We start from the raw sequence: 22,086 nt of genomic DNA, 5'->3' as shown, positions 1-22,086 counted from the left end.
ATAATGTATATCCGTTCACCTAGCGTAACATGGATTTGTAACCATGTATGTGTCATCATAACTCTGTGCCCAGAACATACTTGAAAACGAGAGGTAACTCTCAATGTATTACTTCCTGGTAAAACATTTTATAAATAAATAAATAATACTCCCCTCCTCAAGCAGCATCTCCCCCACATACTCCACTCCTCACCAGCTTCTTCCCCCATACTCCCCTCCTCATCAGCTTCTCCCATCATACACCCCTCCTCACCAGCTTCTCCCCCACATACTCCCCTCCTCACCACCTTCTCCCCCACATACTCCCCTCCTCGCCAGCTTCTCCCCCCCATACTCCCCTCTTCAACCAGCATCTCACCCACATACTCCACTCCTCACCAGCTTCTTCCCCCATAGTCCCCTCCTCACCAGCTTCTCCCTCCATACTCCCAATCTCACACGCTTCTCCCATCATACGCCCCTCCTCACAGTTCTCCCCCCATACTCCCCTCCTCATACTCCCCTCCTCACCAACTCCTCCCCACATGCTCCCCTCCTCACCAGATCTCACTTCTCCCATCCCTCTCTCATTCCCAACACCCCTCTCTGACTCCCCCTCCCCTCTCACTCCCCACCACACCTCTCTCACTCCCCCACCCCTTTCTCTCCACCCCAACCCCTTTCTCTATGACACTACTCCATCTCCCCCACTCATCTCTCACCCCTCCTCTCTCTCTTCACCCACCCCTCCCTCTCCCTCTTCCTCCACCTGTTTCTCCCCGCACCCTCTATCTCTCCCCCACCCCAAAATCTCTAACCCCCACCCATCCCTCTCTCTCCCCCTCATACCACTCTCTCTCTTCCCCCCACTCCTCTCTCCCCCCTCACCTCTCTCCCCCTCACCTCTCTCTCTCCCACCCACCTCACTCACCCCTCTCTCCCCCCACCTCTCTCTCTCCCCCCCACCTCTCTCTCTCCCCCCACCTCTCTCTCTCCACCATCCATTTTTAAACCTCACCTTCCATTTTTACACCCCTCTCTTACCCTGAATAGAAGTGTGTACTGTAGCTGCAGCAGGAGAAACATTTGGCAGCAGTATGGGATGCAGGCAGCCCTAAGCAGTCTGCTCTGCTCCCGCTGCCTCCGCCGCCCCCGGCAATGTGCCGTCCGTCTAATGGTTGCACCGGCCCTGTGTGAGTCCCACATTATGTCAGGCAGCTTTTCAGGCATAAATACATAGACCCTGCGCTCCCCCCTTTATGAAGTATGCAGACGGTAAAAAGATGGGCCTTACATTTATGCAAAACAAATACAGTATATAGTACCAACAAATTCCAGCGCTCCTGCCAAATTTAATTTTTTTGTGAAATTTCTACATTTTTAACCCGTGTCCAATAACAAAGGAGCCATTTAGTTGAACTAAATCACAAAAAGCATTATGCTTCATTCATTTAACCCTTTGGGCACTTTAACATATTTCCCCAAGTTAAGTCAATAGGACAATACAAATGTGTATTCATTCAGTGAAGGTACCTGCTATATTTGTTATTAGGCTTAGGTTCAACATGTAAATCGGAATTTCTAGGGCCCTTGGTTCTGGGGAAAATTACAAATGAAACATTTGAAGCCCTTGTCTCACACGAAAGTACAGTGCCACTGCCATGCCTGTCAGTCACTCCTACGTGTCCTGTGCCATTTTTTGGGATGCAGTAAAATTTCACAGGTGCTTTGCCTGACTGAGTTATTCACTGGATATATGGCAAGTAAAATTGCAAACAAAATGAATCATAAACAAATTTGCATGCAGCGTTTGTTTGACATTTTTTGTAAATGCACTTCACATATGAGGATGACATTATCAGCAATCTCAAGCTTTGCTCACAAAATATTGATCAACATAAATACAGTCTTCAAAAAAAGTCCATGCACTTTCCTGATTCACATTCAGCATTCAGTGGTTGTGCAAAGCTCATTCCAGGTCAGTGAGACTTAAGAACACAGCCTTCTAAAAGCAATTACAAATGGTAATACGCGTGTATAATACACACACTGAAACATTGCCTGTATCAGCAACTTGCAGCCAGCTTTTTGTGTTAATTATCCCAGAGGGACTGCGGCTTGTACTAGATGTTACCACATCTAGGTCTAAGTGCTGCTATATATGTTTGAAACTTAACACCACTTAAGTGTGCTTCAGCTTGCAAATGTATTGGGTTTGTTTAGAGATGCAGACATGTCAAGATGTTATACATCAGTAAACTATGCAAATATTAAGACACAAATCACCGTCAGACTGCTAAACAAACTGCAGCCCTTAAAGCATCAGTCCATGCTGTCCATCAGGGCTGGCATGATGGCAGTGCCGTCTGTGCCACTGCGCCGAGCCCTGCAGTTACAAAGACCCCGCGCTCTCCCCCACGACATTTAAACTGATTGTGGGGTAGAGTGCAGGGCCTCTGTAACTCTCTTTTTTTTTTTTTTTCAATGTTTTTATTAGGCATTTTTAGAGAATATAACTTTTCTGACAAATTGTGTAGCCTAACATTTTCCAAAACATATATTTTTTTTTAAAAGGGGGGGAAAGAAGGGCAACCTAAGTTGTCCATGAAAAAAGGGGGGGGAGCCTTCATAGAGAGAAGGTAAGGAGGGAGGGTGGTGGGGTGGTTGAGGGGGTGGGGGGAAGAGGGGGGGGTGGGGGGAAGAGGGGGGGGAGGGGGATGGGGGGGGGAGGGTATTGTCGTCCTACAGGGCTGATGGGGTGTGGCTGGTGAGGTTCGTACTGATTTTTTCTTATGGGGGGGGAGTTAGTCTCCCACCTCCCTGGGTTGGTCGGGGCGCGCTGGTATAGTGGAACCAGGGTTCCCAGATATCCTCAAAGGCCGGGGTTTTTTGTCTGATGTTGGCTGTGAGCCTTTCCATAGTCATTACTTCCCCAATCCTTTTCTTTATTGTATTGAGCGCTGGCGTAGCCGTTTTCCTCCAGGAGGCCGCAACACAGCATCTCGCCGCAGTGAGAATGAAGGATATTAATTTCCTGGTGGGCCGAACTATATTCGGCATGGGTGCTGCCAACAGGAAGGTCAGTGGTTCAATAGGAATTTCTAGGCCTGTGACCTCTTTTATAAGAATTTGGACCTTGGCCCAGTATTTCACAATTTCTGGACAGGTCCACCAGATGTGGGCCATGTCCCCTCTATTACCACAGCCTCTCCAACATTGGTCTGATGCCAGAGGGTAGATCTGGTTTAATCGTGCTGGGGTAAGATACCAGCCAAACATGATCTTATAGATGTTTTCCTTAATTGTGGTGCAAAGGGAAGTTTCTGAGGCTGCCTGCCAGATTTCCTCCCAAGTCTCTCTTTCTATATCGACGTTAAGGTCAGCTGACCATCGCAGCATGTAGTCGTGCTGTGTAGGGGACATTGAGCGCATTAGGATATTGTAAATATCTGAGATGAGTCCCTTCTGGTAGGACTTGTCCTCACACAAGAGTTCAAACGTCGTGAGAGTGGGGTATTCTGGATGAGGGCACGTAGTTCTGACAAAGTTTCTAATTTGTAGATATTTAAAGGTGTCCAATTTTGTAATTTTAAATTTGTTCCTCAGTTCTTGGTAGCTCAGGAGCTTCTCTAGGCTCAGTACGTCGGCAATCGCCTCTATACCCCGTGTGTGAAAGTGGGCGAACAGCTTAGATCCGCATCCTGGAGGGAATTTAGGGTTATTAACAAAGGGGGTGAGTTGTGAGTTTGTGGATGTGAGGTTAAATTTAAGTTTGCAACTGGACCAGGTATCCCACGTGAATCGTGAGGCCTGTAGCTTAAGATTGTGTAAGTGGCCATCTCCTCTGTTCAGGCTCCAGAGGCAGGCTTGCAGAGAAGGCAGTTTGGCACACCGAGTTTCCATTCCCACCCAGCAACATCGGGTCGGGTCTGAGTTCCACATTACTACCTGCCTGAGCTGAGCGGCTAGGTAATATTTATATAGGTCAGGCACCCCCATCCCTCCTCTGGATCTTGTGGTCATCAGGACTGATCTGGCTACCCTGGGTCTCTTACCCTGCCAAATGAAGTGGAGTAGTCTATTCTGTATATATTTTAGATCGGCGGCCGGGACCTGGATTGGGAGCGTCTGGAATAGGTACAACATTCTTGGGAGTATATTCATTTTGGTAGAGATCATCCTCCCAATCCATGAGATCTGATAACCTTCCCACCGATCTAGATCCCTTTTGATCTGATCCCATAGCTTCGGGTAGTTATCCCTATATAGGTCCCGATAGTGCCTAGATACATTAATTCCCAGATACTTAATGCATGAGGGGCACCATCGGTAGCTGAAATTTAGCTTGAGGAGTTTGATTATGGGGTCGGGAAGACTAATATTTAGGGCCTCAGATTTGTCGCTATTTATTTTATATCCTGATACCTTTCCAAACTCCGTCAGTTCCATCTGAAGGTTGGGGAGGGAAGTTAGGGGTCTGGTCAAGGTCAGGATAATATCGTCAGCGAATAGGGAAATTTTGTATTGTTCAGTGGCCATAGGTATACCCTGGATGTTTGGGTTTTGTCTTATTTTGGCCGCCAGTGGTTCAATCGTGAGAGCGAAGGGGAGAGGGGGCAACCCTGTCGGGTACCATTTCGAATGTGGATTTGTTCCGCTCCTCCACCCGATAGTCTAACTGAGGCGGATGGAGTTTGGTAGAGCGCCTGGACACCCGTAAGAAAGGAGTCCCTGAATCCGAATTTTTTTAATGTTTGGTCTAGGAACAGCCAGTCAATTCTGTCAAATGCCTTCTCTGCGTCTAAGCTTAGTAACATAGCTTGTGAGTCTGTAAGGTGGGCCTGGTCAACAAGGTTAATGATTTTACGGGTATTGTCTGAGGCCTGACGGCCCAGGACAAACCCGACCTGGTCCATATGTACTAGTCTCGGGAGAATTGGATTAAGTCTGTTCGCCAATATTTTACTGTATAGTTTTAGATCATTGTTCAACAGTGAGATTGGTCTATAGCTACCGCATTGTGTGGGGTCCTTCCCTTCTTTAAGGATTATAGCCAAATTGGCGGACGACATTGAAGATGGGATAGGACATCCTTCTAAGAATGAGTTGAACAATTGTAAAAGGTGGGTGGACAGGATGGGAAGAAACTTCTTATAGTAGGCATGTGTGAAACCATCAGGGCCCGGTGCTTTAGAAATTTTGGAGGCCTTAACGGCCCATTCTAGTTCTTCCGCCGTTATTTTGGCGTTCAGGAGAAGGAGTTCCTCCTCTGTTAATGAGGGGAGGTCGCAGTCAGCTAGATAATCAATGGTAGCCGATAGCGCCTTCGGGTCTGGGCTAGCAGAGTGAGCCCTTAGGTTATATAATTTAGAGTAAAATTTAGTGAATTCCTCTGCAATTTTTTTTTCATTGTATTGGAGCTCACCAGCACTATTCCGGATCGCCGTTATTTGCGATCTTTTGTGTATGCCTCGTAACTTGCTAGCAAGAAGTCTGTCGGCCTTGTTCCCTTTATCGTAATACCTCTGACCCGTCCATTTAAGAGCTTTTTCGACACTGTCCATTTGAATTATTCTTAAGTCGCTTCTGGTAGAAGTCAACTGTTTATAGATTTTCCGGGAAGGGTTATTTTTATGCTGTTGTTCTAAACTTATTATTTTGTCTGTTAGCTCTTTGGTTTGTTTAAGTTTAGTTTTTTTCCTATGGGAGGCAATCGAGATGAAATGCCCTCTAATTGTCGCCTTATGGGCTTCCCACAGGCTCGCTGGAGAGGTAACAGTACCTATATTTGTCCGGAAATATTCCTTAAGGGATTTTTTGATCTCCCGTACTGTCTCCGAGTGATTCAGTAGGGAGTCGTTCAGTCTCCAGGAATACGAGGTTGTTTTCACGAATGGAATGGATAGGGTCAGGGTGATGGGAGCATGATCTGACCACGTGATTGGGCCAATGTCAGTATCTAGGGCGGCTTCTAGGATGTTCTTGGTAGCAAGAAAGTAGTCTATACGGGAATATGTCTGGTGAGGGGCCGAGTAAAAGGTATAATCCCTTTGCCCCTGGTGTTGTGTTCTCCAAATGTCTAAGAGTGAGAAGTCCCCCATTATGTCCTTGAATTTTTTCCCCAGTCTTTGTGACTGGGTGGAGTGTTGTCGCCCTGGGAGGCTCGATTTATCTTCTTTAGGGTTGAGAGCCATATTTAGATCGCCTGCAATAAGTAGCGATGATAGGTATTGGGGGTCAATTTCTGCCAGAACTGTTTTTAAGAAATCTGTCTGGTTCTCGTTTGGGGCATATAGGTTAATAAGGGCGATTGCCGAGCCTGAGAGCGAACCGTAGACCACAATAAATCTTCCCTCTGGATCTGCCTGGATTTTAGCAAGATTAAATGGGGTGCCCTGACGAATCAGAATGGCGACCCCTCTGCGTTTACTACTATATGAGGCAAAGTAGCTCATCGGATACACATGCTGGAATGTTTTAGGCGGCTCCCGAGATGTGAAGTGTGTCTCCTGGAGGAAAACAACATCGCCTCCCAACCTCTTAAGTTCCTGTAGGGCCAGGCGTCTTTTTCTGGTGTTGTGGAGGCCCTTGACATTTAGGGAAGTAAACTTTAGAGCTTGTTGGCGTGACATTCTGCTTGGGATGGACGCAGACTAATTGTAAACTTTAAGTTAAGATGGTAGCTGGACAGCCAAGTGGGACGGGGGGTAGGGTGGGAGGGGAACCGCTGGGATAGGATCAGCGGATGTAGAAAAGAGGGAAGGTAGACCCTATTGGGGTCTGTAAAGTTTGAAACCGATCTGGTTTAAAGACCGGTTGGGGTGGTTTAAGACCCTAGGGGGGCGGGTCCGACGACTGTCTCCAGTAAGGGTGGGCCGAGTAGAGACCCTTAGCTATTGGGAGTTACAGCCAAAACATGCAGACCATGGGTGTCCTAGAAGATTGGGTTTCTCTCCTGTATGGGCAATGTGGGGAGTGGGCAGGCGCTGGGCTGCTCAGTTCTAGGGGTGGGCGGTGGGGGGGAGGTGAGTGGGTGGGGGGTTCAGGGTTAGGCTGGGTAGGGGACCGCTTCTGGGAGGAGTCCGATTAATGTGTTCCTGGCTTCTGTACTGTGTGTACAGGCGCTCATATAGTGTACCTTGACCGCTCGGGTGGGTGTCTATAAGTGTTGAATGAGCCTGAGGTCTCTTGGGCCCTCCCGGGGCGGTGAGGTTCGGGTGCGTCCCCTCCGTGGAGTGGTCCTTGGTGTGAGAAGAGGGGGAAGAGAGGAGGGTGGGGGGGTGGAGGGGAGGAGTTGGGGGAGGGTGCGGGAGGAAAAAAAGGGGGGTGATACGGGAGGGGGAGGGGGTTGGGGGGGAAGATAAGGGGCAGAAGGGGGGGGAGAGCAGTTCTGACATATCCTAAGCATAGCATTCAATACCAACATTGTACCTCGTATTAGATAGGCTGTGTGCATACAATACTTGACAGATTGGTTACATACACTACTGAGCTGAAGCAGTCCACTCCTAGGCTTCCTTGGAACGGCGGTGGTCACCTGTGATTTTACAGGAGGACGAACCGTGGGTGGGGGAGGAGGGGGTGGGGGGGGAGATTGATCATAGGGGAAGGGAAGCGGACTGGGGGGCGGTGGGGGGAGGGGGGGTCTGGGGGAGGGGTTGGGGGAGGGGGGGGGGAAGGGGGGTTGAGAGGGAAAGGGGAGGGGGGGGGTGCAGGCTTAAACATTGATCCTTGCGCAGTGTACACAGTTTACATTTAACAATATAGACATCAAACATTTGCCATAGTACAGGTGTTGTGTGACCTTTTGTGGTAAACCTGGGCAAAGCGTCGGAAATATGGGGGGATAATTAGGGGGGAGGAAGGGATAGGGGGTAGGGGGGGGTACAGGCTTATACATTTAAACATTGAATATTGTACGTAATTTACATTTAGCAGTTGAGGCAACCGACATTTGCCATAGCACAGACGCTGTGCGACCTCGTGTGGTAAACCTGGGTACCGCGTCTGTCAGGCCAATCCGCGTGAGCGTGTCCGGCCGAACAGACGCGGGGGTGAGTGGTTCAGTCCGAAGGGGTCGGGGGAGGGTAGGGGGGGGGGCAGGGGTAGGGGGGGGGGTGGTGTGGGGGGAAGGGGAGGGGGGGGGTGGGGGGAGAGTGTGACCCTGGGCAATGAGTCATAAGTAGTGAGAGCATTTTGCGTTACAGTTAGATGAATGACGAATAGGCAGAGGTATACGGATCAGCTGGAAGGGAAAGAAAAAGGGGGGGGCGGGAGGGCCGGGGGGGGCAGTGGGACAAATGGGGGTGAGGAGAGGATGTTAGGGGGAGGTGGTGGGAAAGGGGGAGGGGGTGGGAAAAGGGGGGGGGAAGGGGACTTTAGAATGAGGGGTGGGGGGGTGCTGTTCCCGGATCGGGGAGCAGGGGGGGAGGGTGGTTGGGGGACCAGGGGGGTTGGGGGTGGAAGGGAGGGGGAGGGAGGGGTTGGGAGTAGGTGGGGATAGGGGGGGGGTCCGGAGGTGGGGGTTGAGAGAGGGGGTGGGGGGGGGGCGAGGGGAACCGGCTTGATCGCGGAACCCAAAGCATTGTGCAGATGGAACATTCAAGTATGCAGGCACCAGATACTACGGTAATACTAAGTTAGTGCAGACTTGTGTGTCCTGTCAGTAGAATGTTGTATACTTTATTCTCCAGTAGATGTAGCTGGGTTGTGGCTGGAATACGTGGCCCCTCTCTTGGAGTGGATGGGGTGGGGGGGGTTGAAGGGGGGGGGGGTTGAAGGGGCAGCTGGGAGGGTTTGTCCTCAGGGGTTCGGGGTGGGGGGGAGCAGGGGTTTGGGGGGACCTCTTACTGGGCATGCTATTGTGGGGAGGCGGGACATTGCTGACATAGAGACATATGGGGGGAGGTGGACGGGGCATGTGCGGGGCACTGGTACAAACTGGTACAAACCCTGGCTGTCGGCGTATGCCCGTTGTGTTTCTGGATCGTGGTTCCTGGGTTCTCGCGATGGGGGGGGGGAAGGGGGATCGGGTGTCCTGAATAGGGCTATACACCTTGGCCCAGCCCCCCCGGTCGAGGGGGGGGGAGCGTCGAGGAAACCCCGGCCGGGAGAGAGAAGGGGGTGATAAGGGGATCCTCCGGAGGATGCCGCCGGGGAGGTCCAGCGGTCTGCGCCGGATGGCGTCATCACGCCCCGTTGGCACAGCCACCGCTATGCTCAGGCAGCGCAGCCGTCGCTGGCGGGAACCCATCGCGCAGCGCGATGACGTCAGTCGGCGCCCCTCCGACCTCGGCGGGGCGCGACTCGCTGGTGTGAGGCCTCCTCGGGCGCCATCTTGGTGAGCGACCAACAGAGCGACCGCGGATCGGAGAAGGACCACGAGGAGGGGTATGGACGCTCCAGCCGCCATCTTGGGAGACTGTGGAGTTGATGTCGGTGTGCAGGCAGGCGGGTATCATGCTCCTCAGCGGGGCTCCGGATTCAGCTCCTCGTCGTCCTGTAGCTGGATTGTCCTCATTGAGGTCTCAGGGGCTGGCTGCAAGATCTCCGGTGAGCCCTGGGTCGAAGGGAAGGCCACGAGGGAAGGTAAGGATATACCCAGCGCCATTTTGGGGGTTGTTTCTTTTTTTTTTTTATTTGTTGTGGGATGAACGGAGGTATTCTGCCGGCTGGAATTTGTGGGTAGTTCTGTGCGGTCCCTCATTTTTCCCGGATTTGCCTCTGTCCCGCAATTCTCTCAGAGGTCCTCACAGGCATGTCGTCCCTCTCTCGGGGCCGGTCACCGGCTGAGTGGGCAGGTTGGAAGGGGTCATCTGGGAGGCCCAGGGCTTTAGCGAAAGGTGCCATGTCCTCGGGGTGCCTAATTGTTAGGTATTTGCCCTTGTGGGGGACCACCAATTTGAAGGGGAATCCCCATTTGTATGTTATCCCTTTTTCTCTCAGGAGCAATGTGAGGGGGCGAAGAGCCTTGCGTCGATCTATGGTTAGTTTAGAAAGGTCGTTGTAGACCTGTAGCTGTTCGCCTCGGAACGCGATAGTGTTTCTCCCCCTGCTAGCGCCGATCAGCTTGTCTTTGGTTGAGTAGCTGTGCAGTCGCACGATCGCGTCCCGCCGGCGATTAGGGTCCTCGGAGCGTGGCCCCAGAGCTCTATGCACTCTGTCAATCTCCAGGTCTCTTGGCTCAAGGTCCGGGCAAAGGAGAAGGAAAAAATCCACCAGGTAGGCCCTCAGGTGCGCAGGCAGGATCGCCTCAGGGATGCCGCGGACGCGCAGGTTCTGGCGGCGATCCCTGTTTTCCTGGTCTTCCAGGCCATCCCGTAGGGTGTTGATTTCGTGGCCCAAGCGGATGATTTCGTCGTCAGCCTCTGACTGATGATGTAGGGCCTCGTCGAGTCTGGCTTTTAGCGTGGTGGTACGCTCCTGGAGGCCATTGATATCCTGCCGGATTTCGGCCACCGCCTCCTTGATATTGGTTTGGAGTGAGCGCTGTAGTTTGGCATGTAGTTCCTCCAGGTATGCCTTCGTGATTCCCCCCTCAGCGGGTGGGGGGGACTCGGCGGGGTGTGCTGATTCCGTGGGGCCTTGTGTGCCTCGTGGGCCTGGAGTCTGGGGGCCATCTTGCCTCTTTCCACTCACTTCTGCAGGCCGCTTTGCAGGGGTGAAGAAGTTGGCTCCTCCGTGAGTCGGGGGATTTTCCCCTTTATTAGCCATCCTGCCGTGTTTAGGAACCTGTTAGGGGCTTTTGATAGGTTTTTGGTCGGGTTGAAACTCCTTAAAAAGTAGGTTTATTCAGGAGGGTCTCAGGAGCTCTTCCTCTACCCGACTGTCCTGGATGACGTCATAGACACGCCCCCCTCTGTAACTCTCTTAACTTCTCCGTCGGCATCTCCCCTTGCATGGTCCTGGTGGCATCACTTTGCCATGACAACGGGATGCCCTGTGGCGCCGTGTTGCCATGACAACATGATGCCTCATGGTGCAGCACCGTCATGTGAAGTCATGTTCTCATGGCAACACAACGCCATTGGACGTTGTGGAGCGATGATGATAGGACAATGCAGGGGGAGATGCCAGGAGGAGGAGATACAGCTGGATGATGCCGCCGGAAAAGGTAAGAGCTGAGGCCCCACACACGTCCCTACACCGAGCCCCGCAAACATCCCAGCTGGCCCTGCTGTCCATTTTTCCTTTTTTATATTAACTGTACCAGGAGTTTCCATATAGCCAATCTGCAGTCTCCTGAGCTCCTGGAGCCACCTACAGTAGTTTCCTAAATATTTGGGGGGGTTTCACTGGGAAAAAATACTTCCCTGTTGGGGACAAAATGGATGCCAGGGTCAGTCTCACTCTGACGGCCAATAGAAAGTCTCAACATCATAGGGAGATAACATTGCGGCTTTATATTGGTGACTCCGAGGCCATGTTTGATGTTTTTTTGTGTCTCAACCCAGCACAAAAATGTTTGCTCCCAGAGACCAACAGTTCAGGTAACATAAAATATATATATACTTTTCAAAATGTATTATAGGACAAAAAAGCAGTACGTCATACAGTGTTCAGATAATATGTTATCACTTGTATAGTTGACTATTACCTGCCAGCGAAATGATTTTGAAGTTATGAGCTTCAGGGGAATAAATAGAAACTTTCACATAGTTAAAGCCAACACTCTCCTGATCCAGCAGCAAACTGTCATCACTTTCTGCAGCTTGTCAGCACAGGATAATTTATGTGAAGACGCTTATCCAACATTAAATAACATGAATACGTTTATTCAACGTCACACCAAACTCTTTGAAATATGTACAGAAGACATGTATTTTTTTTAATAATAAAACAGATTTGGGTTCATTTTAATTTAGTGGTCCTTGCTACAGTATAACTTGTTTCTAGTCTTTGTGTAAAGGAATAACTCTGTGTTCTATAATTAAGAACATGTCCCCTAATCATTGGTACTAGTAATTCCCAAATTGTTGCAACATGGGGCCAATCGGGCAGCCTCTGGAGACCTAGCACCTTTCTGTTGCCATTTAAAAAAAAAAAACAAATGTTCATCTCAACATTTTTCTGGCAGAATAGTTTTAAATAAAGTTGAAAGAAAATTAAGGTCACTTTGGAAATTGGGAAGTAACGGGGTTTGACAGTAACTCCATTTGGAAGACCCACATTAAATCATACTTTATTCTGTTATTTATCTTAACAATTGTATTATTAACCAGCAATGTAGTGATGCAAATTAAAATCTGCAGCAGTGCAGCCGAGACAAAGAGAAACCTTTCTGCTACAGTATAACCATACTTTTTATATTAAGAATTATTTTATTTGCTTGAACCTGTAATTTTGTTAATTAAATTATGATTGTCCTATGTATTTATTAACGAGAATGTATACGCTTATTGTACAACTCTCAGGAGCAGGTGAGCAGATGCGGAAAACGATTTCATTAGGGATCACATTTGAGGATATAGGTTTCAGGGCATTTTGTGTCTCAATGTCAATTGGATACATGGTCATTTAAAGCAATCCAAGCTCTAAAATATATGAATTCATTAGGGTGACTTCAAGCAACATGTTTTCTTTACTTTTTTTTCCTATCTTCTGAAGTCATCATATAAAACAATAAAAATGACAGTCAGTGACATAGGAGTATTTTAGAGGACAATCTATGTATCAAGGAGCCATCCGTCACTCACTGTGGGGAACTAAAGACGCTGATGCCCATATATTCTAAACAGTCTTCTGCCATAAGACACCTTGCAGTCCATTGACTTGAATCAGCTGTACAGTGTCTCCCAGAGCTGTAAGGGGCCTTGTGGCAGAAGACTGCTTAGTAAATATGGCCCTGTATGTTACTGTCTCTTGGAATAAATGACATCAGATATGGCAACCAAGGTCAGTTACTTAAAGCGTAAAATAATGTTATACTAAGTATAAGTATAAAATAATAGGTAAGGTCAACAGCAGTTTAGGTAAGTGAATGGAAATGCAATATTATATATGTTAATCATTCTTTAATGTGTCTGTGTTTCTCCCTTCTACTGTCATCACTTAGGTGTTTATTTTGTACATTACTTTACTTTTCTTATTTTCTATGGTATTATAGTAAGACTTACCTCAAAGTTTCGTACAAGTTGGTGAAACTAGTGTATATTGGACTTGGGCGATTCGAGAAATCAGGAATTCTCTCTCAAATGTGGAGGAAAATCTATACAGTGAACCAGTGAAAATGTGTACGCAACACGGAAGTCTAAACATCTGAATACACGTGAAAGTCTTAAAAACGTTTTCAAACATTTTGTGAGACCTGAACTCCGAGGCATTCACACTGCTAATTATAATTTGCTAAGCAATTTGCTTATTCCTTTTCTCTACTAGAAAAGGATTAAAATAGTTTAATGTGTGCTTTGTAGCTATCTTGAAGGACATCTTTCTAAGCAACAATGTGAATCGTTTTTCTTTTATGTTTTCAGAGGGTACAGCCGCAGTTAGCAATGCAGCCCCACCAGCAGCTATAGAAGGTCAGTAGTACAATGTTATGCATTCAATAATGTAATTAATATTCTGATTTAGTTTCAAAGTGGCTTCTAAACTGATGAACCTTAGAACAAAGAACTATAAAATAAACTTTCAGAAAAATAGATATTTTGAAGTCTTCGTATTCAAGCCAACCACGTAAGGCTTACTCTGCTCGTTATCACACCAGGATTTTCTTACACACTCTGGAACCTGCACTGTTCTATATTTTGTCTCCAAGATAGGAGCATCTTGATACACAATAAAGAACAGTGTGCAATAAAACAATAACTAAAGTGGCTAGTTGTTAAGTAAATATTCAAATAATATTTAAAAACGATATAATCCATTCAAAATAAAAGTTGATTTGCTGCATTTTAATTGAATATAGTGAATTACTTTGTTCCAATGAGATGCATTCCTATGAAATTACTGGCATTTATAGAAAGGAATTACATATTTGATTCATATAAGTGCCTAGAAAACCGTTTATTTGGTCTTTCTATGAACAGTATGGCAAGAAGATAATTATTGTGTCAACACGCTCGAGTTAATACTAAATCATTGGTAATGATTTTACATACAACACCTGCTAGATTTTCAGCACACGTAAGCAAAATACAAGTCTTGACTCAGATGTCTGTTTGTGCCATCTGACACAAGCTCTATAATCCTATCTGGGACATGGCGGATACATGAAAGCATTGTTGTGGACATAATCCAAGGGACAGTTGTGTTTTTAGTGTACGGCATCTTCCAATTAATCAACTTACACTATGCTATCGGTTTCATGTGACAAGCACTATAATCCACGCCCTTTACATTCAAAAGAACAACTTTGTCTTTGGAACATGCTGTAACTATCTGTGGGACGTATAAAAGAAAATAGAAACAAAATCATGGTTTTAATGGGTGACCAGGAGTAGGTTAGTGTGGTGCAGAAGGTGTTTACTTATAGTGAGTGGCTTACTTCTGTTCTTGTAAAGCCGTTAACACTGTTGCACTTAAGAGACTTGTAAGCAAATTGGGAAGCCAGGAACGTCACCCTAAAGGGATTACATGGTTTAAGGCATTGGTTAGGGGATAGGCAAAAGAGAGTAGCGAAAAGAGTTGTAGTGATGATAGAAGGACAGATTAGAAAGTAAGCCTCCTTGCAAATAATCTGCACAGAGATCTGCAAAAGGGAGGACACTATAAGGGATTTGAATGTAATGAGGAGGGATCTACTGTACAGAGTGGTCAAAATCATGTACTTGTGACAGAAACCTAACGGCAGAAGTCATGCTCAAAGCTTTTATGTTAGTTATAGCAACCACCAAAATAGGAAATTGTAGATGATTTGTAGTAAAAGTAGTCATTGTCAGGAAGTCTCAAATGGTATTAAGTTATACAGGGGCAAGTATTATCAGTAGAAAGGAAGGTAATTATGCTGGGGTATATGTAATTAGTGAGACCACAAGAATACTATTTCCAGTTTTCTAAGACAGAAAAATGTAGTAGAGAAGGTCCAAAGAAAAGCAGCTAAAACGGTTCTAATGAAAAGCCTTTTGATAAAAGATTGTGGGCCATATTTACCAACGCACCATACAACCCATTCAATGTAATATCCTGTATACCTTTAGAGTATAGAAGGAGAGGGGGTGTAAATGAGATATTCTAGAGTACCAGCTGGGAAAGGATCACGCAATTTTCTTTGTATATTCTTAGGGAATTATTTTTCAAAGTCACTCAGCTGCAAAACTGGGGCAAAAACTGAACAGAAGAGAAAACTGCAGAGCTTTCCTTGATGTTTTTTTTTCACAGTTCCACCCCAGTTTTGTAACTGAAAATGATCAAATAAACAACCACCTTAGATAATCTGCTTCTGTTAATGTTAAATATTTTTAGAAAAACTAAAAAAAAAAAAAAAGAATAAATGTTTGCTAGTAGCTACATAAGAAAACCGGCACAAGTATAATATATTAATACTAGCCAACGGTGCCACTCATGAAACAAAATAAGGCAAAATAGACAACTTCATAGCACCAAATATAGAACATATTTACAAACCACATATATTTAGAAATTGTTGCATTTATATTTAGCTTCAATGTCCCATTGCTAGTCCGGTCTACAGAATTTTCACTATTGTATTGTATCTAATGAAGTACAGTAATATCTATTTTCTTGTTCATTCATAATAGTTCAGGGTGCCTGGCTCGTTCATTCATTCATTCATTCATTCATTCATTCATTCAGTCAGTCAGTCACCCATTGCAGTCTCAAATTAGTATAATATGGTCTTTTATATAGTTCTTATTACAGTGAGAAAACATTTATTAGTATTTATTACCCTACTTGTACAGTAGAACACAGCTGGAAGAATCCAATTGGTTAACAGTTGTCTTTTGATATGTATCATTAGAAGTGCATAAAGTTAGTTTAGGTAGAAAGTTCACTACTGTTGTCGCAACAAGAAAGTAGGGTAACAACATTGTCATAAATTCGGCAAGTTTCCTTGTGCTATTTGTAGATGTGTAGAAGTGGTATATGAGGAAACAGCTGACCTGAAACTGGAGGGAGCAACAGCCCAGCAACAATAACAGTACTCGGTCTAGAGACATTAGACTAATCTTAAAATCTGAGAGGTAGTCGCCTATGGACCATATCATTTGGATGATTAAATACAAAAATTTAAACTGCTAATTAAAAAGTTTTAGAGAGGGAAGTATTAACTTTTACCAAATGTCATGTGCTTACAGATAAGTGACCATAGTAATACATTAAGGGTTGTATTTACTAAAAAGTGCTCCTCCATATGATACATTCTATAACAGGAGACACCTTACAGCCCCATTCAAGTGAATGGACCAAAAAAGGCTATAATTGTCCTGGAATGTGTCATATTGAATAGTGCTGCTTAGTAAATATGGCCCTAAATCTCCAGGGTGCGGCAGCCGAGGTTCATCACTCTATTCCTAAAAGGAATAGCCTCATAATCTCTGTGTCAGCTACTTCTGGTGAACTTGATTCAGGATAATTTACCCTTCAATGTGTTTGTCAATACTTTACATTTTTCAGATTATGGTTGTGCTAGAATCATTCATTGAGATGTTGACCACAGTAAACGAATTATCACATGTACACCAAGCAGATAGTTTTAGACAATTATTTTTGCTGGAAACGATTATAATGGGACTGCATATCAAATCTATCTTAAACAGAATTGATATGCAATCCATGCTTTTCATCCATGTTATCCATTCTAATCCATACTGTACATAAAAATATATATAAATGTATGCAAGTAAATTACAGACTGGTTTCCAATGCTCCCCTCCCTGAAATGATCTCGTTGTTAGGAGCCTACAGCCTTGTTCTTTATTCCCCTCTTCAAAGAGCTGTAGTGTAGTAAACATGCTGTATAGTTGGGTTACACAATTAGGATCAGGTATATTATAATGTCACTCTTTAATGACATTAAAAAATAATTTAGCACTAAATTATTTCCTACTGGCAGCTACTTAAAATAAGTTGTCATTTGTTTGCCAATGTCTTGAAGATGATTTCAGCTGCCCTCTAGTTGAACAGCCTGTAAATACATATCACCTTCAACCTTTGTTGAAAGATAACCTGCAGTTTACGTGCTTGACATTGTGCCAGACTAAAAAAACGACTACATGAATAAATCTCTAGAGCGGGGAATTAAAATGTTTCCAAGGTACAAGGGAAAGGGGAAAATAGTGTCTGAAAAGGAAGAGTAGCTTTGTGTTAAAGGCGCTTATCCGCAATGTCTGATCACTGTCCAGTATTATAAGGCTGCCCCAGATACCAAAGCATCTCATATAAAGTGCCGGCTTAGTGGATGTTTGAGGCCTGCAAGCAGCACATACTGTACATACTGCAGGTTATTTTTGCCCCAAACCCCTTTTGCAGTCGTATCTGCCTCACTGTCAAAGAATTGTATGAGTGCACATTTATCTTCACAGATATTGTAACTAAGTTACAGAATCATGTGCTGTACATTTTCTTAAGATAATGTTATACTGTACATGTAAATGCATTTGTATAAATGAGTAATAGTATGCAATTTATACATGTAAAGTGTTTTGAATAATTATTTTTTTGTTCATGATTTTTACTTTTGAATGAATAGCTCAGTGGTAATATATCACTGCCTTTGAAGTGGGTGAATCCGGTTGCAATCATAGAATCGGCCGTCCATGTGACCCTGGGCAAGTCACTCAATCTCCTTGTACCTCAGACACCAATAATAGATTGTAAATTCAACAGGGCAGGAACTCATTGTGCCTGTAACGGTTTATATACAGCGCTGTGTACACTGTCAGCCTTATGTAACAACTAAATAGTACTGTTTCACTGGAGGATTTACTTATTCAGAACATATAAAAATGTAATTACACTTCCCGTGCAGCGCCAACTAAACCAAAAGAGGAGGTGCCTGGAAAGGCTAAAGGTGAGTGGAATGTGACCGTGCAGTGATCCATTATAAGCTTAGTGTTTTGAATGCTCCGTTTGTTGGCTCGCCACAGAATGTTATCTAGATGACTAGTTTGGAATGTGATCTTTTTGTTGTATGCATGTCAAAAACAGTATGAGAAATTGATGTGCACTTTTCATATTTTCTCAAGTATTCCCTTAGCATGAGCTGCCTGTAAATTCACAGATACGGCGCAAAAATATTATTTGTATTAAATGCGCTATTAAAATACAAGATATCACTTCCCATAACCTATACCTTCCATTCTAATTGAACAATGAGTTTGAAATATTGTAGCATGTGAAGAATGTGCATGTATCTTCCAACTGGGCCAACTGCAGGGAATAATCTGTTTTTTTATCGGTAATTTCTTGTAGTTATTGTATGTACCGGTATGGCCAATTGGGAGCTGTCTAATTAAAGGGAGCACTAACTCTAAATCCAGCTTATAGCTCATGTGAAATGATATAGAGAACATTTGCATTCAAAGAGTTGTAACAAAAATGGGGTCTATAACAAGGCAAGTTTTCCTTTACTTGAATACCAACAGAGACATTTTTATCCTATGTCTCTAAGGTGCCCATCATGCATCAAGTGCTGGCATGGGATATTGCACCCGTTCTGGTGTTAACTCCTATTGACTTGAATGGTGCGATAACCTGTACCGGCACTTGTTGCATGGACGCCTTCATGTCAAAATTATTTTAATCTATTTTGCCCCACTTTTCTGTAAAATTGGGGAATGTCGATAGAAGGAATTGAGGTAGAGTTAAAAGATGCACATAGTGTACCCAATTCTGCATCTAAGTTAATCATTTTCTTCCCACTTCAATCAAAAAAACTCACTGGAAAATGACCTGTAAGAAACATTGAAAATAAGCACCTGGATGCATAACCTGGTTGTTTTAAAACTGGGAATTCAGTTATCTTTCCAGTACAATTCAGTTCAGATTAAGCACATCTGCATATAGTGGGCACAGAGGAGCAAAATACTTTGCCAAAATTCATAAAGTAGAGAATGTAGCCTTCTATGGCCCAGATCCACAGAAGTCAGTCATTGGGGCTCAAGGGGACAGACAAAGAGATATGGGCCGGGGGGGGGGGGGGAGGAGATATGAGACTGGGGGGCGGGGATGGGGAGGAGGAGATAAGGTCCTGGAGGGAGTCATTGTAGACCTGGGGAGTTGATATTATGGACCTTGGCGGGGTGGGGGGGTTAATATGGGACTGGGGGTGGGGGGCGGAGATATTGGCTTGAGAGGGAGAAGGAGATAAGGGCCAGGAGGGGGCAGTTATCAACCTATGTGGGGGGGAGTTATGGACGGGGGGGAGTTATGGAATGGGGGGAAGGGAAGTTATGGACCTGTAGGGGGAGTTATGGACCTGTAGGGGCAGTTATGGAACTGGGGGGGAAATTGGGGACCTGGGAGGAGGGGAAAGTAGTTATGGACCTTAGGGGTAGTTATACATCTGGAACGGGGAAGTAGTTATGGACTTGGGGGAGGTAATTATGGACCTGGGAGGAGGTAGTTATGGAGCAGGGAGGATATAGTTAAGTATCTGGAAGGGAGATAGTTATGGACTTGGTGTGGGGGGCTAGTTATGAACCTGGGGGGTAGTTATGAATTGCAGGGGTAGGGAAGAGAAGGAAGTATCAACTTGGGGGTATAGGTAGGGACCTGGGGGCAGGGGTGCCAAAACAGAGAGTGTGGAGAGTGCCTACCTGCTGCCTTGGAGGATTGAGGGTGCCCACGGATGTGCCTGTCACAGGGCCTTCACTTCCACCAGCATGCTTACCCTGACAAGCACCTCTGCAGACACCCTCCAGCAGAACCCCTGTGTTCTGACAGGCACCTCTGTGGATCTAGCACTACATGTTAGGGTTGCCGGCGGTGGGCCCGTGCCCCTTAACTTACCCTGTCGGCGGCCCTGGACCTAAGTAACGTCAGTTTAAATCCCTACATTTACTATAACACAACTCTGTGAATATACATTGTAATGGAGAACGCCTCTTTTGCATAGCATTAGCACTACCATCTGTTTAGTTAACGCAATACCCTTCCCGGATCAAAAACAGCACTTAATCTGATGTTAGTGAGCTTTGAAGATACATGTTAGTGCTTAACGAGGCTTTAATTTAGGTTAGCGCCTCATTAAGCCAATAACAGACCTCTGTGGATCTAGGCCTACATTGGTGGAATATTTTGATATTTACCTTATTCCTAACTCCAGCAGTGACTATAGACCAACTCAAAGGTAGTGCCAATCCCTGTCAGCTTCCCCCACGTCCTGCTGACATTTATGCTAACCCCATGGAAAATTTCCTTTGCTCAAGAATAGTGAGAGCCCCAATAAAATGGTGCAAGTGAACTCCACCATGCTATTAAAGTTGTACATTCAGTGCATGTTTGTTTTGCCTGTTGCATTTTGCATTAAGTTAATCAAAGAGTGACACCATCATCCTTTCCAGAGATATTAGACAATAGACGCAAGTCCATTTTAAAAAGCTTAAAAAATTAAATATTTACTGAATTTATTGAGTTGCTTTGTGAAGCCAGACGTCCAATAGAGTGGATAGCACAGAACAATGTAACTAAATCTGCAAGGTTATATGCAAAATGCTAGGAAAATATTATAGAATAATCAGAGCTTTGTGAAAAGTAGAAATGGCTGATAGTGTCCCTTTAACTGTGAAGCAAATCTACTGTATTTCAACCAACATTGTCTTGTAGACGCAGCGCCAAATTGTATGTTCTATGCGACAAATATGCACGTTTTCTGGTTTTGTAAAATGTTTTATTTAGTCACAGTACAGTGTAATGGGTCCAAATATTTATATCAAATGTTCATATTATATTTTTAATTTTGGTTACAAAATAATATTAATAGATGTGCATTCATTGTCTGTACTGAGCCAACCGTACGTTTAATAGATGCACCTATTATGTTTGCTACAAAAATATAAACGTTTGTATGCTATTAAATTTGTAGCAATAGGAAAGTGTGTATATAATTACATAATTCTGTATATATGAAATGCAAGGTGAAGACAGACCGCCTTAGTGGCTATGCTACCTCACAAAGAGTAAACCCTTCAAAATATCGTCCTTCTGTTCAGATCTAATACTTACATATTCCATGATATATTAAAACATGAATAATATTTTATGATATTCTTTTAGCATTCATGCGGAGGTTAGACGTATAACATTTATTATATTTCATTTTAACATTTCAGTTCTTTTCTTGCTTTTATTTGTATGCATGTGAGTATAGGTGAGACCTACTTTGTATAAGTGTCCCAAATCTGTTTTACCATACAGTATAGAGATTCTATACGGCGCTTTATATAAACATTTAGAAAATGCATATTCTGGCAAGGACTGCTATTGCATGTGACATTCAGTGCACAGAATATTTTTACGTTTATTAATAACAAATGTTTTGATATTGCTTTTTAACATGAACATACTGTATCTCTATTGACTTGTATAATGCCCGCATAAGGACATTCAACCAAGTCAATCAGGTTTCTCAAATATTAGATTGATTTTAAACATAGACGTTAGGAATTCAAATACAGCTTTTACAATGTATAGGCAATAATGTTTGACACTTTAGGGTCACTTATTTAAGGTCTACAAGTTGCAAAACGGTTTTAATACTGATGTAAAAACAGCACGAAATGTAGTCAATTCTATTACATTTATCCATTTTTTTCCTTTAAAAATCACACAGCATTAGACCAGATTTGCAGCAGCGTGACTTTGACAAATAACCCGATTTGACATTTTGTAGTGGACCTGAAACCCGATAGAATGATTTTGTTGGCACCTTTTTATGGGGGCATAAATCACTGACCTTTGGTTCAGCCTTTTACAAACATTCTATAATATCACTTACAGCCATTGCTCTGGATAAGTATGCTGGTGACACACGTGACAGAAAATGTGTCATCCTCTCAGTGTAGTTCAAGGTTAATCTGTTCCCGTTGCATTGTACCAATAATAGTTCCAGAAAACTCATGGGCACTTCAGGCATGGAAGTGAAAACATTAGTACGTTTTATATATCCCCAAGTAAGTCTCGGCTCTCGTTTTAGTCATGAGGTTG

General features: G+C 44.6%; 1 protein-coding gene across 20 annotated transcripts in view; it reads left to right on the top strand.

Annotated features, from left to right (window-relative positions):
* The window catches only part of MYBPC1 (myosin binding protein C1), a 120,640-nt gene that overhangs the window by 11,870 nt on the left and 86,684 nt on the right, over positions 1 to 22,086 (top strand). For 16 of the 20 annotated variants that reach the window (XM_075600652.1, XM_075600648.1, XM_075600644.1 and 13 more), the window contains exons 4-5: positions 13,452 to 13,499; positions 17,909 to 17,950. In XM_075600652.1, coding sequence (XP_075456767.1) covers positions 13,452 to 13,499; positions 17,909 to 17,950 — 90 coding nt within the window. The remainder of the gene's footprint in view (positions 1 to 13,451; positions 13,500 to 17,908; positions 17,951 to 22,086) is intronic. The other 4 variants (XM_075600654.1, XM_075600653.1, XM_075600650.1 and 1 more) reach the window with 1 other exon arrangement.

This window comes from Ascaphus truei, chromosome 5 (assembly GCF_040206685.1).
Source record: "Ascaphus truei isolate aAscTru1 chromosome 5, aAscTru1.hap1, whole genome shotgun sequence".
NCBI classification, from domain to species: domain Eukaryota; kingdom Metazoa; phylum Chordata; class Amphibia; order Anura; family Ascaphidae; genus Ascaphus; species Ascaphus truei.
Note: the sequence above shows the minus strand (reverse complement) of the source record. Positions and strands in the feature narration are given on the sequence as shown.